Consider the following 24,627-nt stretch of genomic DNA (forward strand, 5'->3'; position numbering starts at 1 on the left):
TGCCCGTGACCCAGCTTTGACCATGCAGATCCAGATGCCCAAGGAGATGGTGGAGCATCAGTGGAAGGGATCTGGGTCCCTGCATGACCACGTGGAGCTGAGCCATCTCAGGGACCCGGACCACTTACTTCCGAGTGCTCCATGCCAGTGAAACAAAATTCAACATTATTTAATCCACTGCATTTGGGGGTGGGGGTGGGTTCTCTCAGCCTCACCTTTTCTCTCGCTACTACTGCACATATTAACCCTCCCTAAGGAGGGTTTTCCTGGCATTCTCTTATCTGGCTCTCACAACAACCTCATGTAGTGAGTATTATTACTGATTCATTTTAGGGATGAAGAAACTCAGGCTGAGAGGTTAAATAACCTGCCCAAAGTTAAACCACATCTGGAGTCAGAGGCTCCAGCCCACGGCTGAGAGGGAGAGAGACTGAAAGCCCAGCAACCACGAGAACAATGTCCAGTTGAGAGCCAACTGGGCCCTAAGGTCTTGGGAGGAAGGGAGCTTTCGCACCGGCTCTCAGGCTGAGGCACACACAGTTCAGACTCCCTGTTCTGATGTTTGAGATTCACACCCAGGCTCCTGCGGGAAGGGTCTGACCGACTCCACCCTCCCGAAGCCCAGTTCCCTCCCAGGTCCTCCCCAGTCCTCCCCTGACCCTGCTCTCACCTGAGATTCTCTACTTGCTTACAGCCTGCCAGGGCCTCAGGGCAGTGGGGCTCCAGGGGGCAGCCCTCAAAATCCAGGTGAATAGGGGCATTCCTGTGCCCCAAGATGTTGGTCAGGGCAGCCAGGTCGGCAAAGGTCAGTGGGAAATTGTGGAAAGACAGGTGACAGGGGAGACTTTGGGCCACAAGGCTGGCCAGCTCGGGCTCCTGGGTCTCCCCCACGCAGTGACAGAGTGCTACAACCTTCGGCCCCGTGAGCCTGCGGGTGGCCAACTTCCTCAAGGCCTGCATCACCGTAGCCTGCTTGGCACCCACCCACGTCCCATCCCGCCGGGCCACGTGGCTGAGGAAGGGCCGGCAGGCGTACGACGCCAGCCCCGCCAGGAAGGAGGGGAGGTGGTCTAGGAGCCCCGGCCGAGCTTTGGTCCGTAGCACCCAGCGAGAATTGAGGGCGACGTGGCCGGCAAGTGCATTTTTGTCCACCTTGGGGCTGGCCATCAGGTACAAGGCAGCAAAAAACTCCTGTAGGCTGAGGTGGGTGAAGGCATAGCCTGTACCCTGGTGCCCGGGGCCCGTGCAGACGCAGAAGGAGGTCAACAAGCCGAGGGCAGCCCCGAAGGCCATCGTGGACGGACGGATGTCTCCTACAGAAAAGATAACCTTGCCGGTCTCCAGGCCCCTCAGGGCCACCTCACTGAGGTCCAGCAGGGACTCGGGAGGCGGGTACCCTCGGGGGCCGAGGATGGACACCATCTGCACATAGTTCTGAGTCACGGTGGGCAGGAGGGACGCAGACTGGCCTGGAGAGCTGCATGGGAGCAGATGGTGGAGGCAAAGGCAGGTGACCTGGCAGAGCGCAGGCACCGCGCACATGCTCTGGAGATGTCTGTTTTTCCGCAGCTCGGCCAGGGCCGCCTCCTGCCGCAGCTGGTCCGTGAAGAAGCGGACCATGTACTCCTCCACCCGCGGCCTGTCAAAACCCCACATGTGGACCGTGGCTGCCTCTGTGGGCAGGCAGTTGGGCAGCTTCCCTGGACGGGAGGTGGCCAGTACCCAGCAGCCAGGCAGCAGGGTCCCCCGGCAGAGGCCAGAGAAGAGGGCAAGGGCCGGACTTGGGTCCTCAGGACCTTCCTTCTCCCTGCTGGAATGGGGGTGGAGGGCCTGGTCCAGCCCATCAAAGATCAGCAGGACTCCGTCAGCGTTCTCCTCCAGGTACTGGAAGACCGAGTCAGGGCCCGCCTCAGGGCTCAGGTACAGGTCAAAAAGGAGCTGGGGCAGCGTCAGGAGATGTGTGATCAGGTTGAGCTGGCGGAACTCGAAAAGGAACAGGGCCTGGAAGCGGTCCAGCTGACCGTCAGCCCACCTCTGGCAGAGTCGGTGGGCCAGGGTGGTTTTGCCCATGCCCGCCTTGCCCAGGAGCACCGTCACCCTCGGGCCCTTGTTGGCCCTGGTGTTGAAGAGGTCCTGGATGCTCACATCAGTGCCATCTTCTGCCTTGGGGTCCCCCAGGGTGGCCCCCTCCTGGGTGTTGAAGGGTGCCGTGGTCCGGCTCCACTGCAGGATTGGGGGGATGTAGGCCTGGTGGAAGGCAAGGGGTTGCCCTGGCCCCGGGATCCGGCTGCCATAGCGCTCCTGGGCAGAAGTCTTCAGCAGCTGCAGGTACCTCCTGGCCAGCTCTGCAGGGCGCAGGGAGAGGCATGAGGGCAGGAGGCCTCCCACCCCTAGATCCCCTCACCCCAGTACTGGTCGTTGGGAGCCTGTAGCCTCAGCTGTGTGTGCAAGGGGGTAGGGACTGGCAAGAATGCACAATTCCTAGGAGGAACTGGTTCCACAGAAGCACTGGTTCTGGGGGCCATTTAAATGGAGAAGTCTGGCTGGGGGAGTGTAGATCATGGCTCTGTTTGTTTTGCAACAATATAGATAGTGTAAAGTTGTCAGTGAGCCGGGTGGGGGCGGCGGGGGGGTCCTTTGCAAGATCTTAGAACAACCTCTTAACTGTGTATCTGAGTAGCCTGTTCCCCTCCCAACATTTCAGTTTTGCGACGCCCAGGGGTGAGTGCTAACGACCTGTAGGCCTAGGCATTGGCCAATCAGAACTGGAGCTGGGCCCTTACTATGCCGGGCATTGACTTTCTAATTGCTGGATCCCTGGGAGAGCTTGGGTGGCCCAGGGGAAGAACCAGGGCCGCTGTCAGGGGATGCTGGAGACAGGTGGTTGAGAACAGGATTCTTCTGGACAACTGGCAGAGAATGAGAAAAATTCTGTCTTCTCTACTCCCTCCTGCCTGGCTGGTCCTCAGCAGCTCCCATGCCTTGTGGTGGTGGTGGTGGTGGGGGGTCTCCCTGGTATTCTGCCCATCTCTAAACTGGCCAGTGAGGGCCCAGGTCTGAGGTCCTACTGGTCACCTCTCCTCTGCCCACCCAGGACCTCCAATCCATCTCTGTTGGAAGGAAGACAAGAGTCGCTGGGCTCCTGGAGGCTTATCAGCAGGGCACGGAGTCCAGGATCTGTGTCCTGGCCCCAAGACAGGTCCTTATGTCTGGGTCCTTCCCAGCCTTGATACCCACCTAGCTGCTGCTTCTTGCACTGCTTCGGGTGGGGTGAGGACCCACAGCCCTGATAAGGCCGCTTGAGGCCTGGAAAGAATGAGAGAAGAGTAAAGGGTGAAGCTTGGGGGCCTGGGCTGAGGGGGCACTGAGCACCTTTGGGGAGCACATCAGGCAGTAGGCAGACAAATGTCGCTGCACCCAGGGACTGAGTGAAGGCAGGCAGCGGGCAGAGGCTCCATCAATACCAGCTCTGTTTGCAGAAGTGGGTCCCAGGCCTGGGTGAGAGGCCCAGAGGCTCTGGCCTGGGGGATCTCCCAGTCCAGGATGCAGGGAGCTGGGCCCACAGCCAGCAGCCTCAGAAACACTCAGCCCGGAGCACTGAATGGCCTGGGATAGATCCAGGTCTGTCGAGGCTACTGGTGGTTAGAAAAGTGGATTTTCCAACGGGCGTGGCTGGGCCGGCCTCCCTCTGGGGTCAGTGTGTTTGATCACCCTTATGTCCCATCTCCCACACTTCCTCACTTCCTCAATTGGTTTCTCGAATTCTCGTCTGGTTGTAGATTGTCAAGAGTCACTTTAATGCCTTTCTGAAGAGGTTGGGAAAGGAAGACAGGAAGAAGGAAAACAAGAAGGAATGGGAGAGAGAAAGGAGGGGAGGAGGAAATGCAAGAAGACTGAGGGAAGAACGTGAAGAAGTGAGGCAGGGTACTCCCACGGCCAGGCGTCGGGGAGAAGTAAGGCAGGGTACTCCCACGGCCAGGCATTGGGGACCGGTCAGAGCAGCCCCTGAGCAGGCCCCTCGCCCTGCCAGGTGTGAGGTTTCTCAGTGCGGGATTGCAGGGAGACTGGGGGATCCCAGAGAGGGACGGGAACCAGTTTGAGGGTATTTTAACGTTCTGTCAAGTCCTCTATCAATAGGGGACCCACTGGCTAAATATCATTCAGGTCTGGTCACAGCCATGTGATAATTATGCCACCTCAATGACACGGGCCAGAAGGGACAGAACTAAACGGTTTTGATCTGCTGGGGAGCTGGGATTATGGGGTGGATGTTTTCTGTTAAAGCCTGTTGATGTTACTGCCATGGACAGCTGTAAGTAAAAAGCCCATACTTCTATAGAAATAAAGGTTCTTAGTGCACAGCCATCATCAGACACAATGGTGAAAGACAGAAAGCTTTCCCTTTAAGATCAGGAACAAGGCTGGGGCGCCTGGGTGGCTCAGTTGGTTAAGCGACTGCCTTCGGCTCAGGTCATGATCCCAAGGTCCTGGGATTGAGCCCGCATCAGGCTCCCTGCCGACAGGGGGTCTGCTTCTCCCTCTCCCTCTGCCGCTCCCACTGCTTGTGGTCTCCTGCTCTCTCTCTGCCAAATAAATAAATAAAATCTTAAAAAAAAAAAAAAAGATCAGGAACAAGGCAAGGATGACTGCTTTCACCACCTCTATGCAACATAGTAGTAGAAAGTCCGAGCCAGAGCAATTGGGCAAGAAAAAGAAATAAAACACATCTAAATTGGAAAGGAAGAAGTAAAACCTGTTTGCAGAAGATAGGGTCTTATACGTGGAAAACCTTAAAAACTCCATGAAAAGGTTCTTCGGAACTGATAAATGAATTCAGCAAAGTAGCAGGATACAAAGTCAACACACAAAAATGAGCTGCATTTCTACACACAATGAACAACCTAAAAGGGAAATTACGAAACCAATTCCATTTACGAAAGCACTGAAAGAATAAAATGCTTAAACATTAACCAAGAAGGTGGAAAACAGCTTCTTGAAATGAAAACTACAAAACATTGTTGAGAGAAATTAAAGAAGGTGTAAATAAATGGAAATGCATCCCAGGCACATGGCCTGGAAGACTTTAGATTGCTAAGATGGCAATCTTACCCCAAACAATCTACAGATTCAACACAATTCCCATCAAATCCCAGTGACCTTTTCTGCAGATATAAGAAAACCGATCCTAAAATTCGTGAGGCTGACGAAATTCTAAAAAAACTCCTGAAAAAAGAACAAAGTTGGAGGACTCGCACTTCCTGATTTCAGAGCTTACTACAAAGCTACAGTAATCAAAACAGTGTGGCACTGGCATAAAGACAGATATAGAGAGCCCAGAAAGAAAACTTCACATATACGGTCAAATAATTTTTAACAAGAGTGCCAAGTCCATTTAATGGGGAATGGACAATCTTTTCAAAAAATGGTGCTGGGAAAACTGGACGCCCACACACAAAAGAATGAAGAAGGACCCTTACCTAACATCACATACAAAAATTAACTCAAAATGGATCAAGGACCTAGATATAAGACCGCTAGCAATAAAACTCTTAGAAGAAAACATAGGGCAAAAGCTTCACGACATTGGATTTGATAATGATTTCTTGGCTATGGCACCAAGGCACAGGGAACACAAGAAAAAGCAGACAAAACGGCTTCATGAAAGTGAAAAACATTTTGTGCATCGAAAGACCCTATCCATGGAATAAAAAGAGAACCCACAGAATGAGACATGTGCAAAACATAGATCTGAAAAGGGATTAATATCCAGAATATACAGAGAACCCCTAAACGCAACAACAGCAAAACAAACAAGGGGGTTAAAAAAAATGGACAAAGCACTTGAAGAGACATATCTCCAAAGAAGGCATAAGAATGGGCAATAAGCACATGAAAGGTGCTCAGCACCACCAATCATTAGGGAAATGCAAATCAAAACTACAATGAGATCGATACCACCTCACACCCATCACAGGAGCTACTATTAAAAAAAACAAAACAGAACAGAAAACAACAAGTGTTGGTGAGGATGTGGAGAAATCACAACCCTTGTGCGCTGTTGGTGGGAATGCAAAATGGTGCTGCAGATGTGAAAACAGTATGGAAGTGCCTCAAAAAATTAAAAATAGAATTACCACATGACCTAGGATTCTAAAGATATACTCAGAAAGAACTGAAAGCAGGATTTTGAAGAAATATTTGTTCACTCATGTTCACAGCAGCATTATTCACAATAGCTAAATTATGGAAGCAATCCAAGAGTTTATCAGCGGATGGATGGGTAAGCCAAGGGTGGCGTACACAGACAATGGAACATCTGTCAGCCTCACAAAGGAAGGAACTCCTGACACCTGCTACAACATGGAGATACCTTAGGGACATGAGGCTGAGTGAAATGAGCCCGTCACAAAATGATTCCACTTATAAAAGCTACTGAGAGTAGTCAAATCATAAAGACAGAAAGTAAAATGGTGGTTCCCAGGGGCTAGGGGAGAGGAGACTGGGGAGCTATTGTTCAATGGGGACAGAGTTTCAGTTTTCCAAGATGAAAAGGGTTCTGGAGATGGATGGTGGTGATGGTCACACAACAAGAGTGAATTTAATACCACTGAACTGTGCACTTAAAATGGTTAAGAGAGGGGCGCCTGGGGGGCTCAGTCAGTTGGGCAGCTGCCTTCGGCTCAGGTCATGATCTCAGGGTCCTGGGATCAAGCCCCACGTCAGGCTCCCTGCTCAGCGGGTAGTTTGCTTCTCCCTCTCCCTCTCCCCCTCTCCATCGCTTGGGTTCACTCTCTCTTTCAAATAAATAAATAAATAACAACTTTAAAAAAACGGTTATGTGTATTTTTGCCACAATAAAAAAAAAAAGAAAAAGAAATAAAGGTTCAGAGACTAGAGCGTGGCCCATGAATCATGAGGTGGTCACCATTTGATCGCTGACCTCTGTGCTCTATCCGAAAATCAGTCAGAGGTTGCCAGGGTGTGGACAGCAGTCCGTGGATCAGTATCAGGCCCCAGGGCATGTGAATGATGAGGGGCCTGAGTCTGTGGGTTTGGAGGACGAGGCCTGAGGCTTGGGGACCGGGTGAGAACACGCTTCCCCTAGTGAAAGCAGACAGGATTGCGGCACTGCCCAAGGGCTGTCAACTTTCCACTCATGCAGAAAGCTCCAGCTTAGACCTGGGGAACAGGTATCAGGACAGACCAAAGCCTTCAGGGGCCCAGAAGGGGAGGAGGTGGGGCTAGGAGCCATGCAGGGGGGGGCAGGGGATATGTACAGATGTGTTGGGGGATAAGGAGGCTGGTTTAAGGGAAATGTCCATACCCAGCCACCATCAGCCTCCTCTGGGCTCGAGGTAGAGATTTAGCACGCTCACCACCCCCCTCTTACTCCGCACACCCAGGCCTCACCATGGTGGAGCTGAGAGGCAGGTTGGCTTTCTTCACCAGCCTCCAGCTGGCTGGGGAACCCTGAAAGAGAGAGGGGAATGTAAGAGGCTATGGGGATGTGGTGGGAGGCTCCGCGCCCAGCTCTGGCCCCGTGTCTGGCTCAGGGCTCATCCATCAGGGCGGGTCCCCATCAGGAGAGACCTAAGGTTGACACTCAGCCATCTGTGGAGGGCCCAACTGGGGAAAGCAGTTGTGAGCAGAAATGTGTGCATATATGCAGGTCTGTACATGGACAGGTATGTGTGTGCATGTCTGCATGTGCACTTTAGGCGTGTGTGTACATGTATTTGTGCACACGCGTGTGTGATTATGCGTGTGCACTGTGAACCCCATGCATTCCCTACACTCTGCCTTGTGCTAGAGCTCTTGAGTGGGTTCTCACTTCCTCTCCAAGAACACTGTTGCCCCTCAGCGTTCTGTTTCCCCATGATGCTGCATAAGTAGAAGGTGCCAGGAAACATGCACGGAACTGAACACAGTTCAAAGCACCTGCCCATCAGCAGGGGTCGGAGGGCTCTGCCCGCGGCTCTCCTGACCACGCTGCAAAAAGAAACCTCTAAAAGCATGACGGGGCTATTTGCAATTTCTTGGCTGGAAGGAGTCACTGGTCCTTTCTCTCCTTGTATCCAGCCTTTCTGGGCAACTAGGGTGAGGCCAGGTGGAAAGAAGGGGTCTTCCAGGTCCCTAGCTGATTTGGGGAAACTCGGGAATTTACTCTGGAAAGTACTCTGAAACACAGAATTTGGTTCCTGGCTTGACCATGTCATCTTTGTGTGACTCAGGTGGGTCCTAACCTTCCCTGGGCCTCCCTGGTTCCCCATGACAGGGGGCCAGCCAGCTGCTCTGTGCCTCTCCCGCCTGCCCTTACCGTCTCTGTGGCCCCAGGTGCTCAGCAGCGGCACCTCCAGGTCCAGCGGTACGTCCAGCTCCATGCACACGCAATGGATGAAAGCCTGCCAAGTGGCCCAGCCATGAGCGTGCAGTCTTCTGAGTTGTAGGATGACCCCCTGTGTGGCATCCTGGGCCTTGTCCCCGGAGCTCAGCTCCATCTTGGGGAGGAAGAACTTCACCTTGGCATTCAGCCATTCTGGGTCTTTACTGAGCAGCCTCACGAGCCAGCTCCACAGGTGCTCGGTGCCCAGCTGGAGGCTAACGAGGTCCATGAGGAGCTGGCCTTGCAGGGACCGGGTGGGCAGGTGAGCTGGGGAGCAGAGAAGTTGGGAGACAGGTGAGCCAGGAGGCAGGTGAGTTGGAGGACAGGTGAGCTGGGGGGTAGGTGAGCAGGGGGACAAGTCAGCTGGTAGGAAGGCAAAGGGGGTAGTCAAGAACCACCTCCTACATTTGGGGGGCAGTAGATAGGCAGACAAGTGGTTTCTTTGTGGAGTCTCCCTGCCTGTGCCCAGGGATCGGTCCCAGAGAACAGTCCGCTTCTTCTGCACTCCTTACCTCCCTGCTTATTTGTGCCTGTGTCCTGGCTCTGAAAGGGTCCAGTTCATCCCCTGTGGCTGGTCCCCTGAGGATGCTTTATTTTTTCTCATTTCCATGGACCTATTTGTGCTGCTCTCTATCTGAGCTAAGCTCATGGCAGAGACAACTAGTTGTCCCCACACCCCTAATCTGTTCTCCGCTTCTTCCTTAGTATTGGAATTCCTGAACATTTCCTGGTCATCTGGAATAAGCTCTATTTCCCAGCCTCCCTTGCAGTTAGAATAGGCCATCTTACTAAGTTTTGGCCAATGGGATAAAGGTAGAAGTGTTGTATATCCTTCTTTGCTTCCTCCTGTTGGTTGGGATGTCAAAGTGGTGGCTGCACCTTGGGCAGCCATGCTGGATCATGAGGTGGAAGCCAGTGCGGAAGAAGGCAGTGGGTAGGGCTTTCCACCTGCCCTGAACTTCTCTGACATGACAAGGAAATACATTTCTATTCAAAGCACTATTGCTTAGGGCTTTTTGCTACTTACAGTGAAATTAAATGCTAGCTAATACAAACTCTCTCTCTCTCTCAGCAAATTTTCCTCTTCTAAACTGGCACTCTCAAACCACCTGCTGGTAGGAATACCAATATAAGGCAAGGGACACTTACATAGCAAAGCTTAAAAAATTTTTTTAAAAATTGATTAGGCAATTCTTTTTCTAGCACTCTAGCCTTAGGAAATAATTATGGGTGTACATAAATATTTTAATTACAAAGCTGTTTCACTGCAAGTTTATGTATAATAGGTAAAAATTGGAAGCAACCTAAATGTCTAAAAATTGGGGATTTGTTAACTAACTGGTGGTCCATCACCCACTGGTGGTGGGATATGCTGTAACATTCCCAAATCTACTTTCTGGTATTATTTCCTTAAGAATAGTAGCAAACACTTAGAAAGCACAGACTATGGGCGAGGCACTGTTCTAAGAGCTTTATGTGTCTCATATAATCCTCATGACTGCAGAGACCCCACTTCCAACTCTGAAAAGAGTGGGAGGCTCACCCAGGAGGAGCAGTCTTAACTCTCAGAGGCTGGGGTGCAGGCCTATAACTCCTGAGGTTCAGACTGCAGCTGCTTCCCTTGACTCCCAGCAAAGGCATGTGTCCCCAGCCCCCTCTGGCCATACCTTGGCAACTGTACTGAAAGCAATAGCTCCTCGCTCAGCTGCAGAGCTTTAGAATTCATGAGACATGCTCACATCCATGGGGTAGGCAGGGATCACCATCCCCACTGAACAGATGCGAAGACTAAGGCCAAGGCTATACCCAAGCCAGGCTCAGAACTGAGATTCCTTGCCTGTCAGGTCAGCAAGTTTCTGAGGCCTTGGAGCCCTAGATGGCAGTGACTTGTGGTATCAGAGTAGACCCTTGGAATTCAGCAGACGGGGACTAAGTCCCTGGACTTGGTGTTATCTTGGTCAGAGGGTGTGGTTATGGCCTAGGGCACAGCTTCTTCTCTGGGCTATGGTGTTCAAAGTCCATGATGCCCATAAAGAAATCAGCCAGGACAGCAAGGTGTCAGGTGGAAGTGAGGACTGTCTAGGTGGTATAATTCTGCGTTAGTCCTTCGCCCTCAAATGTGTCCACCCTGCCAGTCTGACACAATGCCTTTGTTTCTGCCATTTATGCTCGGTCCCCTTGGGGTAAGGCATTACACTCTTTAAGGATAGCCATCCGTGGGAGAAAAAGCACATTACCTTATTATTGGCCATTGAGGCTTCTACGGAAAAAGAGCCTTGGAGACAGCAGATAATAGTAGAAAGATCCTCAGCCCCAGAGTTAGGAGACTAGCATTCCTGACCCAGCTTTGTACCCGATTCTCTGTGGTAGGCATTAGGGCTGTCCACAGGTGTTCTCTCTCTCCTCTTTCTGGACCCATGGTCAGATGGCACTCTCCTGCCCCCGTGAAGTCAGGCATGGCCACAAAACTTGCTTTGGTCAATGAAATACGCTAAAGAATGACTTGTGTCACGTCTGTGCAGAAGTTTTAAAAGCCAATGTGCACTTCACAGTGTTCTTTCTTTTCCTCTACCACAGGGACCAGCACTATTCCAGATCTTGGCTGCTCCTTAAGCCTGGGGCCAGCAAGAAGATAATGTGGACTAGAGATCCTGGTTGGTTGACAAGAGACAAGAAGTAGGAGCAGAAACAAGCTTTTGTTGTCCTAAGCTACCAGGGCATTGGTGGTTCTTGTGAAACCATAAACTAGCCTATCCTAGCTGATACACTTACAGTCTGGCCTTGAGCAAGTCTGTTCTCTAGCTGGGCTTCAGTCACACCATCTATAAAATGGGTAGATTCTGTCTCAAGGCTCTCCCTGATTTTCTGTGTCTGATGACCTTCACTCTCAAGCTGAATGGTGGCTAAGGGGCGGTTTGTTGTACGAGGGGCAGCCCAATGAGGTACATCTGACAGGGAGCGGTCCTGGTAGGGAGCAGGAGGGGAGTGAGGGAGGGGATGGGAGGGAAAGAAAGGAGGTAAAGGGTAGAGGTCACCTACTTGGCCTCCTGGTTCATCATAGATGTTCTAGGGTGTCTGCAGAGAGGGTCTCATGAGTACCTGAGCCAAGTCCTGTGCTCTGAGCTGGATTTGCAGGTTGTTTCCATAGGGTAGGTTCCTAAAGAGAGGACACAGGGCACTCTCCTCAATGGTCCAAATCCCAAGAAGAATGCTGTGGGGAAGGCACCAGCCCGTACCCTCCTCTGGAGAGACACTGGAGGCATTCAACCTAGAAGAGGCCTCTTGTACTCACAGATCTTATTCCCCAATCACATCTCCTTTAGTCCCCGGACAGTACACAGCCCAACCCTTCTCCCTCTCCCACTCCCCCCGCTTGTGTTCCCTCTCTCGCTGTCTCTCTCTCTGTCAAAAAATAAATAAAATCTTAAAAAAAAAAAAAACAGAAAGAAGAAAAGACAGGTTTGTGCCCCCGCCCCCCCACATTTATATGTTGAAGCCTACATTCCCAGTGTGACTGTATTTTTTTTTTAAGATTTTATTTATCTATTTGACAGAGAGAGAGAGAGAGAGAGAGCACAAGTAGGCAGGCAGGCAGGCAGAGGCAGAGGGAGAAGCAGGCTCCCCGTGGAGCAGGGAGCCCGATGTGGGGCTCGATCCCAGGACCCTGGGATCATGACCTGAGCCGAAGGCAGACGCTTAACCGACTGAGCCACCCAGGCGCCCCCCAGTGTGACTGTATTTGGAGGTGGGGCCTTTTGTCCCTGGGTCATGAGGGCCATGTCCCTTGTGAGGGTTCAGGGAGCTTACAAGATAAAGGCAGGGGAGAGCCTGCTTCCTCTCTGGCCCCTGCCTCGCCAGGCACAAGGAGAGGGCGGGGCCATCTACAAAGGAAGACAGCCCTCGCCAGACACCGCATCTGCTGGTGCACTGAGCTTGGGACTTCCCAGCCTCCAGAACCGCGAGGAGCAAATGTGTGTTGTGTAAGCCACTCAGCCTAGAGTATTCTGTTACAGCAGCCTGAGATGACTAAGACGAACCAGCCTGTGACCACAGAAAGTAGAAGAAAAAAACCCCTCTGAATTAATATGTAGATTTAAGGCAGTGCCACTTAAACTATAGCAGGATACTTGGGACGACGTGATCCAATGATAATAACAGTCATTTAGACAGAAAAGGGTAGATATGACAAGTATTTATATGCCTCAAATACTTCATAACAAACAGTTTAAGTTAGAATGAGATAAAAACGGGGGCGCCTGGGTGGCTCAGTCGTTAAGCATCTGCCTTCAGCTCAGGTCATGGTCCCAGGGTCCTGGGATCGGGTTCCCTGCTCGGCGGGAAGCCTGCTTCTCCCTCTCCCTCTCCCCCTGCTTCTGTTCCCTCTCTCGCTATGTCTCTGTCAAATAAATAAAATCTTTAAAAACAAAGAATGAGATAAAAACGAGACAGTGAAGACAATTATAGCAAGGACTATTTGTGGGGAGAGGCAAGCAGTAATGGAGAGGCTTCCAAATATCATACAGCATCTTATTAAAGCACCTATCATTAAAACTTTATGGAATGGTACTAAAAATAGAAAAAAATGGCCAAAGGAACGGAATCAGAGTAGCTTCACACACACTTAAAACACACCCATTAATCAATGGCATTAAGGGAAGACATATGGAAAAATACATAGTATTAACACACATGGTAATACAAGTGTTCTAAATTTAAGGAATTTTTTTTTTTATTTTAGATTTATCTGACAGAAAGAGAGAGAGCGATTGAGGGAACACAAGCAGGGGGAGTGGGAGAGGGAGAAGCAGGCTTCCCGCGGAGCAGGGAGCCCGATGTGGGGCTCGATCCCAGGACCCTGGGATCATGACCTGAGCCAAAGGCAGAAGCTTAACGACTGAGCCACCCAGGCGCCCCAAGGAATTATTTTTTAATTAAGAATGAAAACGTTCTGTATGGAAAGCAGGTGGCATCTCACACTCCCACTGAAGGGCCATAATGAAGGAAAAGACAGTAAAAGCGTTGGTGAGGATGAGGAGAAATGGGAACTTTATATACCGGTGCTGGGGATGTGAAATAGAGCAGCCCCCTTGGAAAACAGTGGGGCAGGTCCTTAAAATGTTAACCACAGAGTAACCACAGAACCCAGCCATTCCACTCCCAGATCTCTCTCCAAGAGCAACGAAAATAGACATTCACGCAAAAATGTGTACACAAATGTTTGTTACCCACAACAGCCCAACAGTGAAAGCAATGCAAATGTCCAGGAGCTCATGAATGGAGAAGCAAAATATAGTCTATCTATACGGTGGGATATTACTCAGCAATAAAAGGGAGCAAAGTGCAGATACACACAACAGCAAGGATGAACCATAAAAATGTTATGCCAAGCAAAGGAGCTTCAAAGTATATCATTGAGTAAATGCTTATTTGTGTGTGTGTGTGTGTGTGTGTGTGTGTGTGTATGTATTTGCATACACAGAGACCAACTCTAGGGCTACACAATAGACCAGGGACAGGATTTTGTCCAGGGAGGGGGTATGGGGGACCCAGGCAAAGGAGAACCCTCTATGCTATACTCTTTTGAACCAGTTTTACATCCAAACTTCTTAATAGGCACATTTTTATTTAAAAAAAAAATCCATAAAGACATTTACATTAAAAACTAGAAGGGGTACCTGGGGCCTCAGTCTGTTAACCATGCGACTCTTGATTTCAGCTCAGGTCATGATCTTGGGGTTGTGGGATCAAGCCCCGTGTCTGGCTCTGCACTCAGCATAGAGTCTGTTTGGGATTCTCTCTCTCCTTCTCCCTCTGCCCCTCCCCCCTCTTGCTTTCTCTCTCTTCTAAAATAAATAAAATCTTAAAAAAAATTGAGTAGATGTTACCCCAATGTGTAAAGAAGATAAATGCATAGTGATAAATAAGCACAAGAAATGATCAATGATGGCTCACAGAAATGGAAGTTCCCTCCATAAGGTTACATAAAAGACTAAAATAGAAATAAGAAGGCAATCAATAAGAATAAACACGTATGTCAAGTATGACAGAGAGAGGCTAAAAATTAAAATCAAAAAGTAATTCATACCTATTGAGGACATATTTTATTCTACTTTTTAGTTGAACGTTTGTGTGTGTGTTACAGGCACAGAACGACATTTGCACTGGAAAATGAGCTGAAGGAGGTGATCGGTGTAAAGAATATGGGCTAGACGCCAGGCCAGGGCCTCTCGGCCTCCACTACTTCAGTTCTCACAACTCTGTGTCTTGGATGCCCTGTACGCATTTAAAAATATCTAAGTCCCAAACAGGAATCCCGACCTCCCTCTCCCTGCCCAGACTTCCTGCTTCCACCACCACCCTCCCCACGTCCCTGAAGGGCTGCCTTCTGCTTCCTGGAGCTCAGGCCGAGGAGGGCTAACTCTTACCATGTGGACTGCAGACTCACTTCCTCCACGGCTACCGCCTGACGCTGGCGCCACCATTTCTCACGTGGGTCCTTTGCACCGGGAGACCTGCCCCAACATCCTCCACAGAGGCTCAGAGTGTCCCTGTCAAGCTGTGGCCCATGGCAGGTGCCTCCATCTCACAGAGCTCCCCCCGACCCCGAGTGAAAGCCAGAGTCCTTTCCAATGCTATCTGATTATTTGAACAGTTTTTAAAAAAACCAAACATGACAACTTTATTTTATTTTTTTAAGATTTTATTTATTTGACAGAGAGAGACAGAGCGAGAGAGGGAACACAGCGGGGTAGTGGGAGAAGAAGCAGACTTCCCACCGAGCAGGGAGCCCGACGTGGGGCTCGATTCCAGGACCCCGGGATAATGACCTGAGTCAAAGGCAGATGCTTAATGGACTGAGCCACCCAGATGCCCCCAAACATGACAACTTTAAAATTTCATTTGTCACTTATTTTTATTAACTTTTGGCTCTTTTTGTGCACAGTTGAGAAAATTGTTCATTTTGTCAAGAATGTTCAAACATGAGGGGCGCATGGGTGGCTCAGTTGGTTGAGCGTCCTACTCTTGGTTTTGGCTCAGGTCATGACCTTGGGGTCATGGGATGGGGCTCCACACCAGACTCCGAGCTCTGCAGAGTCTGCCTGAGATTCTCTCTTTTCCTCTGCCTCTCCCCCAGCATGCATGCTCTCTCTCTCTCTCAAAAAAAAAAAAAAGTTCAAACATTAGTAGAGCACACAGTTGCATATGATCTTTTCCTGTACTTAGAAATCTCATATCTTCACACTTAATTTAGTTTATTTTGCTTTTTTTTCCTCATTAGATTGGCCAGCAGCTGCTGTCTCTTATGTTTAAAAAGACAAAATAAAACTTGCATTTCCATTTATCAATTCTGTGGAATTGTCTTTTTAGTTTTATAATTTTTTTTTAATCTCCTGACTTCTCTTCCCTAATTTACTGAGACTGTTACTCATTAAGCTTTTGAGTTAGTTGATTGCTTAAATCATTTCTAGTCTTTTCATTTTAAAAAAATAACAAGAGAAACCACTTTTGGCCAATTTCCATAAATTTATGTCAAGTTTATATCAAATTTACATTACTAGTGGATTATAATTATAATTTTGAAGTGAGTCATTTAATGGAGGGGTAAGTTATCCTTTCAACTTTTGCCATTACTTTTTTGTTTTACTATGCTGTACAAAGAATAAGTCCTATGCAATTTCTGCTTCGGGGAAGTATGTTGAGATTTCCCTTTTTTGCTTGGCATATGACAAATTTTAAAATATTCTATGACATTTGTAAAGCTATTCTTTTTCAATATATATGGGTTTAAATCCCCCCAACTTATGCCAAAATAAAGTCTAGATGGGGCCAATATTTAAATGTAAAAAGTTAAACTCTAAAAGCACTAGAAGACTACAGGTGTTCAATTTACAATTCATGAAGCTGTATGTTGAATTTTCTGCATTTTTTTCTACGTTATGATTTCACAACCAAGCGGTTAAAAATTTTTAAGTGCTAGAAGAAAACACAGGGAAAAGTTTTAAAAATAATTTCAGAGTAGAGAGGGTCTAGCTGAGCATGACACAAAACTCAGAAATCATAAAAGAAAAAGGGAATGAAATTGATCAGGTATAAATTAGAACTTTTGCACTGCCAAAGAACACAACAAATAAAGTGAAAAGACAAATGGCAAACTGGGAAGAATATCTGCAAGCTGCATCACAAAGACATGAACGCTTTTACTAAATCAAGAGATAGTGCAAATCAAATAAGACCAACGACCTGAAAGAACAGTGCACAAAGAACCTGTACTGTTTACAGAAAAGGAAATATGAATAGTTCTGAAGTATACATGAAAAGATGTTCAACCTCACAGGAAGTGAAATAAATACATGTTAAAAACTAAAAGAGATACATGGTTTCCCAGCTCTTAGATTGTCAAGGAAATTATATAGCTGGCAAGGTTATGAATTAACAGGCATTTGGATGCATTGCTAGTGGAAGTGTTTCCCGATACAACTTTATCTATGAAGACAGCAAATGCCACATAACCACACCTAGCCATTCCATGCTCACGTATTCATTCATTGTGGGCAAAATAACATATGTTCAGGAACACTTAATGTGGCCTTGTTTACAGCAGTAAAAGACTGAAAAAACTCTAAATGTCCACTGAAAAGGAGCTGGTTAGATTACGGCATGCCCATACAATGGAATTCCGTGCAGTCATTAAAAAGGATGAGGCTGAGCGATGTGGGATGATACAGAATGGCATTCATAACACTCGAGCACATTCCTCTGGCCGGAGTTATTTCTCACACTCAGCCCTGGTCTGGCCTGGCCTCATTTCTGTCCGAACCTCCTATCAGCTTCCCATCATCTCTCAGGTAAAGTCACACCACATTAATACGCCTGTCACAGAGTAGGTGCCACCTACACAGGAGGTAGCCAGGAAAGGTTCCCAAAGGATGAATAAACAAATGGTCTGTCACCATTGGGTTGCTGGCCACCTCCCGGCCCTCTCACGCACCTGCCACCCTGCGCATGGGACAGTACGCATGGCCCGGCCTCCCCGGCCTCCCTGCTTGGCACACCCTCTGCCTTCAACACCCTTCCCCTTTCCTCCCACCGGGCAAACTCCTCCTCTGCCCCCAGCTCGACTCCGGGAAGCCTTCCAGGCTGCCTTCCCAGACCAAGCCATGCCCCTCACCACTGCCCTTCACTCCTTAGCCTTCTTTTCTTTTTCCTCCGTGCAGGTCTGGCCACTCTGCATTGTCATTTCCTCTCGGCCGACCAGCTTGCCTCTGCATGCCGGTAATAGCTTGGGGGCTGGGTCAGTGCCCGATTATGGACCAGAGCAGATGCCTTGCCCCAGGGTCCTGGGTTTGAGTCTCTACTAGTTGCCAGCCGTGTGGCTTTGGTCAGGTTACTTAGTCTCTCGGTACCTCAGTTTCCCCATCTGTAAAATGGGCATGTTCTAGATCAGGCTTCTAGAAGCAGAGCCCAAGACAGGGGTTCCTGCAAAAGTTATTTATTGAGAGGGTAAGGGAAGTCTCGCTTCAGCCCAATACACGGTGGGGGCCTGGGGCAGGTAGCTCTGGAGTGTGAATGACGCCACAGAGTCTGTCCTGTCCTGTCAAGGGGCAAGGGAGCCTGGGCCGTTACACTCCCATATCAGTCAGTCGTTGGCTATGGGTCATGTCCAATGCATGGGGAAGGGAGGCACCTCTGTATGAGATCATTGCTCTTAGCCAAGGGTAATCCGTCCAGAAGGGTGTCGATGCTGGCGGCTTCGGCCTGCAGTGGATGGAGGATGGGTGCCCTGGCTGACTTGGGGGGAAGCAGGTGAGTGAGAGGGAGCACCATCAGAGTCGGCTATGGATGTACTAACACCCACCAGGAAAGGCATCCAGCCCACGAGAAAGGCTCAGAACATGTCGACTATGATTTCAAATGGCACTGCTGTTGTTTGCTCTGTAACACCAGCCCCCAGCACACGGTACGAGGAGGAAAGGAGGGATGGCGGAGACGACACGGCTTGAGTCACAGACGTCTGACTGCTGTACCTTTGGCTTCTTTGCTCTTTCTGACTCCCCAGGCTTGGGTTATGGGGGAGCGCCCCCAGGAGGCCGGGTGGACCTGCCTTATCCACCAGCTTGTTGGGACCTGTCACCTCGTCTCTACCAGGGGGACCCCACCTGCCTTTCCTGTGCCTGGGGGCTGGTGGGCAGGGTCAGGCCGACCGAAGTCCTGTCCCCATGGCACTGGCAGGCCTGGTGCTGCCCCTGGCTCCTGGGCCGGGGTGGGAGAAGCGAGGACACAAGGGGGCAGCTGAGGACAGCCGATGGGCAGAGAGGGACAGGGGTTAAAAAGGGCTCGCGTCTAACGTCAGCCCCAGAACGGCCATGGTCGGTGGGGCCATGTGAAAGGCGAGCCCGTGGACAGAAATATCCCACAACGCAGAAAGGAAAGTGCCATGGAAGCTGGTTTCTCGGGACCACATGGACAGTCAGGCTTGGCCACCCTGGGGTGACCCAGACCCACAGGGGCCCTCACGTCCTCTCAGAATGCCCCACGCCAAGCCCTGCCAGGGGTGACAACAGCAGCCCGGGGCCTCTGCCCTCCCCCAGGAGTGGCTGGCTGCAGTCCCAGGCTTCAGAGGATGCCTGAGCCTCAGTGCAAAGGGAGACAGAGCTGGAAGAGGCCCGGCTGCAGGTCCGTGCCGGGCCCATTTTATAGACGGGGAGACTGAGAGGCCATCATGGCAAACACGCAGCACAGGCAGGGCTGGACTGACCGGGTGGGCTCTTTCCGGGAGGCTGATGCAGCCCCACCCCAGGAATGGCCCCCCTTCTCATGGAGGGGGTGCCCCAGAGCGCTCAGCTGCAGAAAGATGTCAACAGCCATTTCCCCCCTCACCCACAAAAGCTGGTGGAGCAGGCAACAGGGGTCCTCAACGCAGCACATTTCTGCGGGGGGGATGATGACGTGGGTTGACTGTGCCTTTGAAAACCATCCTCTTCACTGTCCTCACAATGTCAGGGGCCCCCAGGACTCACACTCGGTCACAGGGCTTTATTGGTGCCAAGGCTCCCAGCGGCGAGGAGATCTGCCAGGCCACGGCTAGAGAGCCACAGAACTGGCAGTTGAGCAAACATCCCCTGGCTCTGGAGCCCTCTGGGGGGATGGAGTGCGAAGCTGGGGGCTGGGGAGGGGCCCGGAGAGGGCGGAGCAGCCCAAGTCTGCACTCTGGGCCTCAGGCCACGGGCTGTCCCTGTCCCGCATCCAACGAGGCCTCTCTCTTCTCGTCACTGCAGACTGGGGAATCTGGATGCCAGCCCACATCAACCACTTTAAGTCACCTCCTTCACCCCCACCACCTTTCTGCTCAAAAGCCTTGGTCTTTCCACCAAAGGACCCCCTAGGGTTTCCAGATGCACCCTCCTCTGGGACCAGGGTGCCCTAGAGTCAGCAGGTGACCAGGTAGTGGCCTTGCCTCTCCTGTTCAGCCCTGACGGTTTGGGCCCAGCACCCACACGAAGTGGCTGGTGAGGCTTCCATGGGAAGGCTTTCACCCAACACGTTCCCGGGATCTTCAGGCCAGGTCTGGGGCTCCCAAACTCGTTTGCACATTAGAATCATCTGGGGTGGGGTGGGGCTTTCAAAAATTCCAACGGGCCCCACCCTGGACCAATCACAGCATCATCTCTCGGGGTGGACATAGGCATCTGTACCTTCCCGTGTGCTGACAAGCTTGGGAACGAATGGTCTAGGCACGATGACACCCAGCTCTCCACTCCCAGGTGGGGGAGAATGGCTCTGTGTTCCGTCGCACTTGGCGCCCTGCCTCTCCAGCAAACTGGAGCCAAGTGATTCTCGCCCTCTGAAAGGCTGGGGACAGGAAAGCCACCAAGATGGCCTTATTTAGATGAAACCCTGCAGGTGTCATTTAGATGACTAACACTTCCGCCTCTGGCCTGCTCCTTGGCACCTTGTGCCCCACTCTGTGGCTCTGCCAACTGCTCTCACCCAGGCCCTGGCTCAGCACAGCTGCACCCACTGGAAACAAAGCCGACGTCTGGAAATCCCCTTTATATCCAACCATGCAACTGTGAGGATCCCCGAGAAATATGGTTTTGGAGTTCGGGGGGACAGAGTCAGACACAGAAGGGTAAATACCATATACTCTCACTTACATGTGGAGTCTAAAAAGCCAAACCAAACCAACCAACCAACCAACTAACCTAACAAACAAAAGATACAGAGAACAGATTAGTGGTTGCCAAGGAGTGCTGGGCGGGGGGCGGGCAAAATGGGGGAAGGGCGCCAAAGGGTACAAACTTCCAGTTATAAAGTAAATATATCATGGGGATGTAATACACAGCAGGGTGACTATAGTTAGTAATACTCTATTGCAGGGGCACCTGACTGTCTCAGTTGGAAGAGCATGCGACTCTTGATCTTGGGGTTGTGAGTTCAAGCCCCGTGTTGGGTGTAGAGATTACTTAAAAAATTAAAAAAAAAAATCTTAAAAAAATTTAAAAAATAATACTCTCTTGCATATTTGAAAGTTGTTAAGAGATAGATCTTAAAAGTCCTCAACACCAGAAAAAATTTTTTGTTAACTGTGTGGTGACGGATATTAACAATTATTGTGGAGATCATTTTGCAATGCATGTAAATATCAAATCATTATGTTACACACCTGAAGCTAATATAATGTCATAGGTTAATTATACCTCAGTGAAAAATGAAAAAAAAATTCTGTTTTTGAGAGAGACTGGTGGGGGAGGGGCAGAAAGAGAGGGAGAGAGAGAGAATCTCAAGCAGATTCCATGCCCAGCACAGAGCCCAACACTCGATCTCACGACCCTGAGATCATGACCTGAGCTGAAATCAAGAGTTGGACACTTAACTGACTGAGCCACCCCGCCCAGGTGCCCCCAAAATGAAAAAAATTTAAAATAAATAAATACAAGAAGACCTAAGCTGAATCCAGAGACTTTTTCCTCACTGAAGCACCATACTATCTTCAATAATCTTCCTTCCATTGGAAATTACCATTTCCATAGATCTCTATTATTTTTCTGCTTATAAAATATAATCAGTCTTTTGAAAAGTTCTAAACATTGCAGAAATATGTCACTTGAAGTTTATATCTCACGATCTCACCCTCTAGAGAGAGGTACAGAATTTCTAAGTCATTTTATGCACATTTAGGTCATTTTTGCCTGATGTGAGACTCAGAAAAACCCTTAAAATTCTTCTAAGAAGCATCTCACATTTAGCTTTGTTTTCTAAAATAGTGTTCACCATGAAAAGAAGATAACCCTCAAAAAAAAAAGAAAAAAAACACACAAAAAAACCCCCAAAGTAAACAAAACCAAAATGACACTGTTGAAATAGAACCAGATCATTGCCTGAACTGGGGCCTGGCCTCCCGTTGCTGAAAAGGAGACCACGAGTGTGAGAAGCATTAACTCAGCACCAACTGAGACTTTCTCCTTGACTAATCTGGAAGGATTTAAGAGAACTGAAAAGAAGATAACATTCTCCCTTTATGACTCAATTTACATGAATGCCCGAACTGCACACTTCCTAAAATCATCTTGTTGACTCCTACTGGATAAGTCTCTGTTTGGGGAAACACCGACTCATCCACTTCAAGAAGAGGATCCTGAGGCCCAGAAAGGCACAGAACACCTTCAAGACCGCAGGGAAAAGGCTACCATGAAGACACATAAGTCAGCAAGCTATTTCCTTCTACAACCAGACGCCACAACAAGATCTGAATGTCTCAGAGTCCCAGCTCCCCAGGGTCTGAATGCTCCCTCCATTTCCCATGAGGGGCAGAAAGAACCACCAAGGCATGAGGCTGATGGGGGTTGGGGGTTTGGTGATGGTACGGGCTCCATCCCTCCACCAAGGAGATGGGTGTTGGGGGCATCATGTAACTTTCCAGCCACCTGCAGCTTCTACATCTGCATAGTATTTTAGGAGAGAAATTTAGAAACGTGGTCTCAAATACTTTAAAAATAAAGGTCGAGGAGAGGATGCTGGGAAGATGGCAGAGTAGGAAGCACCAGGACTTTGTCTTCCCCCCAAGAACACAAGTGCATGTGCACAATCTAATAGAACTGTTCTGGAACTCTGGGGTCTTTGAATGCTTGCCACTTCCAGGTGAATGTGTGGGTGGTAAATCGGGGTCAATTTCAGTCAATTCTAGCTATAAGCCCAGTAGCAGCTATCCGTACCCCAGACCCGGCCACATGACAGAGAGCTGGCCGTGCATGTGTTCCTGGGGCAGCTTGCACACAGCTTACAAGAACTGGGGTGAGTAAAAAGGACTTTGTCCTCCAGATATTGGAGATTTGTGCTCTGCTTGCTGATTATTGCTTCTGATCACAGAGGAGGTGCAGAAAGAAAAGGCAGGCAGTCCTCGTTGTCAAATCTCCCCTCACGGCTGCAAGACCCTCTCCCTCTGGTTAAACTCTCGCGAGATTGAAAGGGCCGATCCCTTTGTCCTCACCATTATTCTCCCTTTTCCCCTTTCTGGGGCTAGGCATTAAAAATGACCGCATATAAGGAGAAAATTAGAAAATAACCGTACATGCCCAAGGAAAACTCAGAAAAGACACAAGAAGACGTTAAGTTTACCCCTCAGACTCATCCTCAGCACAGAGCCCAGAACAATGCAAAAACCAACGCGATAAACAGAAACAATAACAAAAATCCAGCCAACTGTGGGGAAAGAGAGAACTTGATTTTCAGAGTTACCACATTATTATATTCAAATGTCCAGGGTTCAACCGAAAAAATCACAAAGCATATGAAGAGACAGGAAAGTATGACTTATTCGAAGCAAAAAAAAAAAAAAAAAAAAAGTCAACAGAATCTGTCCCTGAGATAATGATTTTAAAACAACTGTCTTAAAGAGGCAGCCACCTGGCTCAGTCACTGGAGCATACAACTCCTGATCTCGGAGCTGTGGGTTTGAGCCTCACGTTGGGTGTGGAGACTGCTTAAAAATAAAATCTTTTTTAAAAAACTGTCTTAAGTGCTCAAAGAACTAAAGAAAGAGAAAAGTCAAGAAAACGATGTGTTAACAAAACGAAACTATCAATAAAGAGAAAACTTAAAGAGAAATCAAAAAGAAATTCTGAAGTTGATGAGTACAATCCCTGAGATGGAAAATTCACTGCAGGAATTCAAAGGCAGATTTGGACAGGCAGAAGAATCAGTGAACTTCAAGACAGGACAATGGACATTACAAACAAAAAGAAAAACATTGAAGAAAAGCAAAACAGATAGGAAAGCAAACTGTAAGAGACTCTTACCTCTAGGAAACAAACTGAGGGTTGCTGGAATGGGGTGTGGGGGGGGGATGGGGTAACTGGGGGATGGGCATTAAGGAGGGCCCTTGATGGAATGAGCACTAAGTATTATATGCAACCGAAAAATCACTAAATTCTACCCCTGAAAATAATAATACACTACATGTTAATAGAATTTTAAAAAATATTTTATTTATTTATTTATTTATTGGAGAGAGAGCGCGAGGAGAGTGAGAGAGCAGGAGCGGGGTGGGGGAGGGGCAGAGGGAGAGGGAGAAGCAGACTCCCCACTGAGGAGGGAGCCCAATGCGGGGGCTTGATCCCGGGACGCTGGGATCATGACCTGAGCAGAAGGCAGACACTTAACCAAATGAGCCACCCAGGCGTCCCCTAAATTGAATTTAAATTAAAAAAAAAAAAAGTTGAGAGAGTTCATCACCACTAACCCTGCCTTTCAAGAAATGCTCAAGGAAGTCCTGCAGAGTAAAACGAAAGGACACTACACAGTATTTTGAAGCTGTATGGGAAAATAAAGATCTCCATAAAGGTTAATACATAGGCAATTATAAAAGCTAGTATTACTGTAAGGATGGTTTGCAACTATACTTTTTGCTTTCCATGGGATTTAAGAGCCTAATACATTAAAAAAAAACAATTATTAGTGTAAAAGCTAGTCTCATTGTAACTTCGGTTTGTAACTCCAAATCCTGTTTTCTACATTTTTCAGGAAACCAATGGATTTAAAGGAATTATTAGTTTATGTTTTGGGGCATGCAATATATAAAGATGTATTTTGTGACATCAACAACTAAAAGGAGTAGGGACAGAGATGTAAAGAAGCAGAGTTTTTGTATGTTACTGAAATTAAGCTATTATAAAATCAAATTAGAGTGCTGTAACTTTAGGACGTTAAATGTAATCCCCATGGTAACCACAAAGAACACAGCCACA

General features: G+C 49.0%; 1 protein-coding gene across 11 annotated transcripts in view; it reads right to left on the reverse strand.

Moving 5' to 3' along the window:
* The window catches only part of NLRC5 (NLR family CARD domain containing 5), an 84,237-nt gene that overhangs the window by 48,288 nt on the left and 11,322 nt on the right, over positions 1 to 24,627 (reverse strand). For 8 of the 11 annotated variants that reach the window (XR_003524207.2, XM_027619115.2, XM_035725126.1 and 5 more), the window contains exons 2-6: positions 11,423 to 11,540; positions 8,318 to 8,650; positions 7,411 to 7,470; positions 3,238 to 3,306; positions 671 to 2,345 (exon numbers count right to left, since the gene is read on the reverse strand). Coding sequence is in view for 10 of the 11 variants with exons in the window: in XM_027619115.2 (XP_027474916.1) it covers positions 671 to 2,345; positions 3,238 to 3,306; positions 7,411 to 7,470; positions 8,318 to 8,612 (2,099 nt within the window). In the remaining variant the exon portion in view is untranslated. Of the gene's footprint in view, positions 1 to 670; positions 2,346 to 3,237; positions 3,307 to 7,410; positions 7,471 to 8,317; positions 8,651 to 11,422; positions 11,541 to 24,627 lie in introns of those variants that run through there. The other 3 variants (XM_035725125.1, XM_027619110.1, XM_027619111.2) reach the window with 2 other exon arrangements.

Source organism: Zalophus californianus, chromosome 17, assembly GCF_009762305.2.
Source record: "Zalophus californianus isolate mZalCal1 chromosome 17, mZalCal1.pri.v2, whole genome shotgun sequence".
NCBI classification, from domain to species: domain Eukaryota; kingdom Metazoa; phylum Chordata; class Mammalia; order Carnivora; family Otariidae; genus Zalophus; species Zalophus californianus.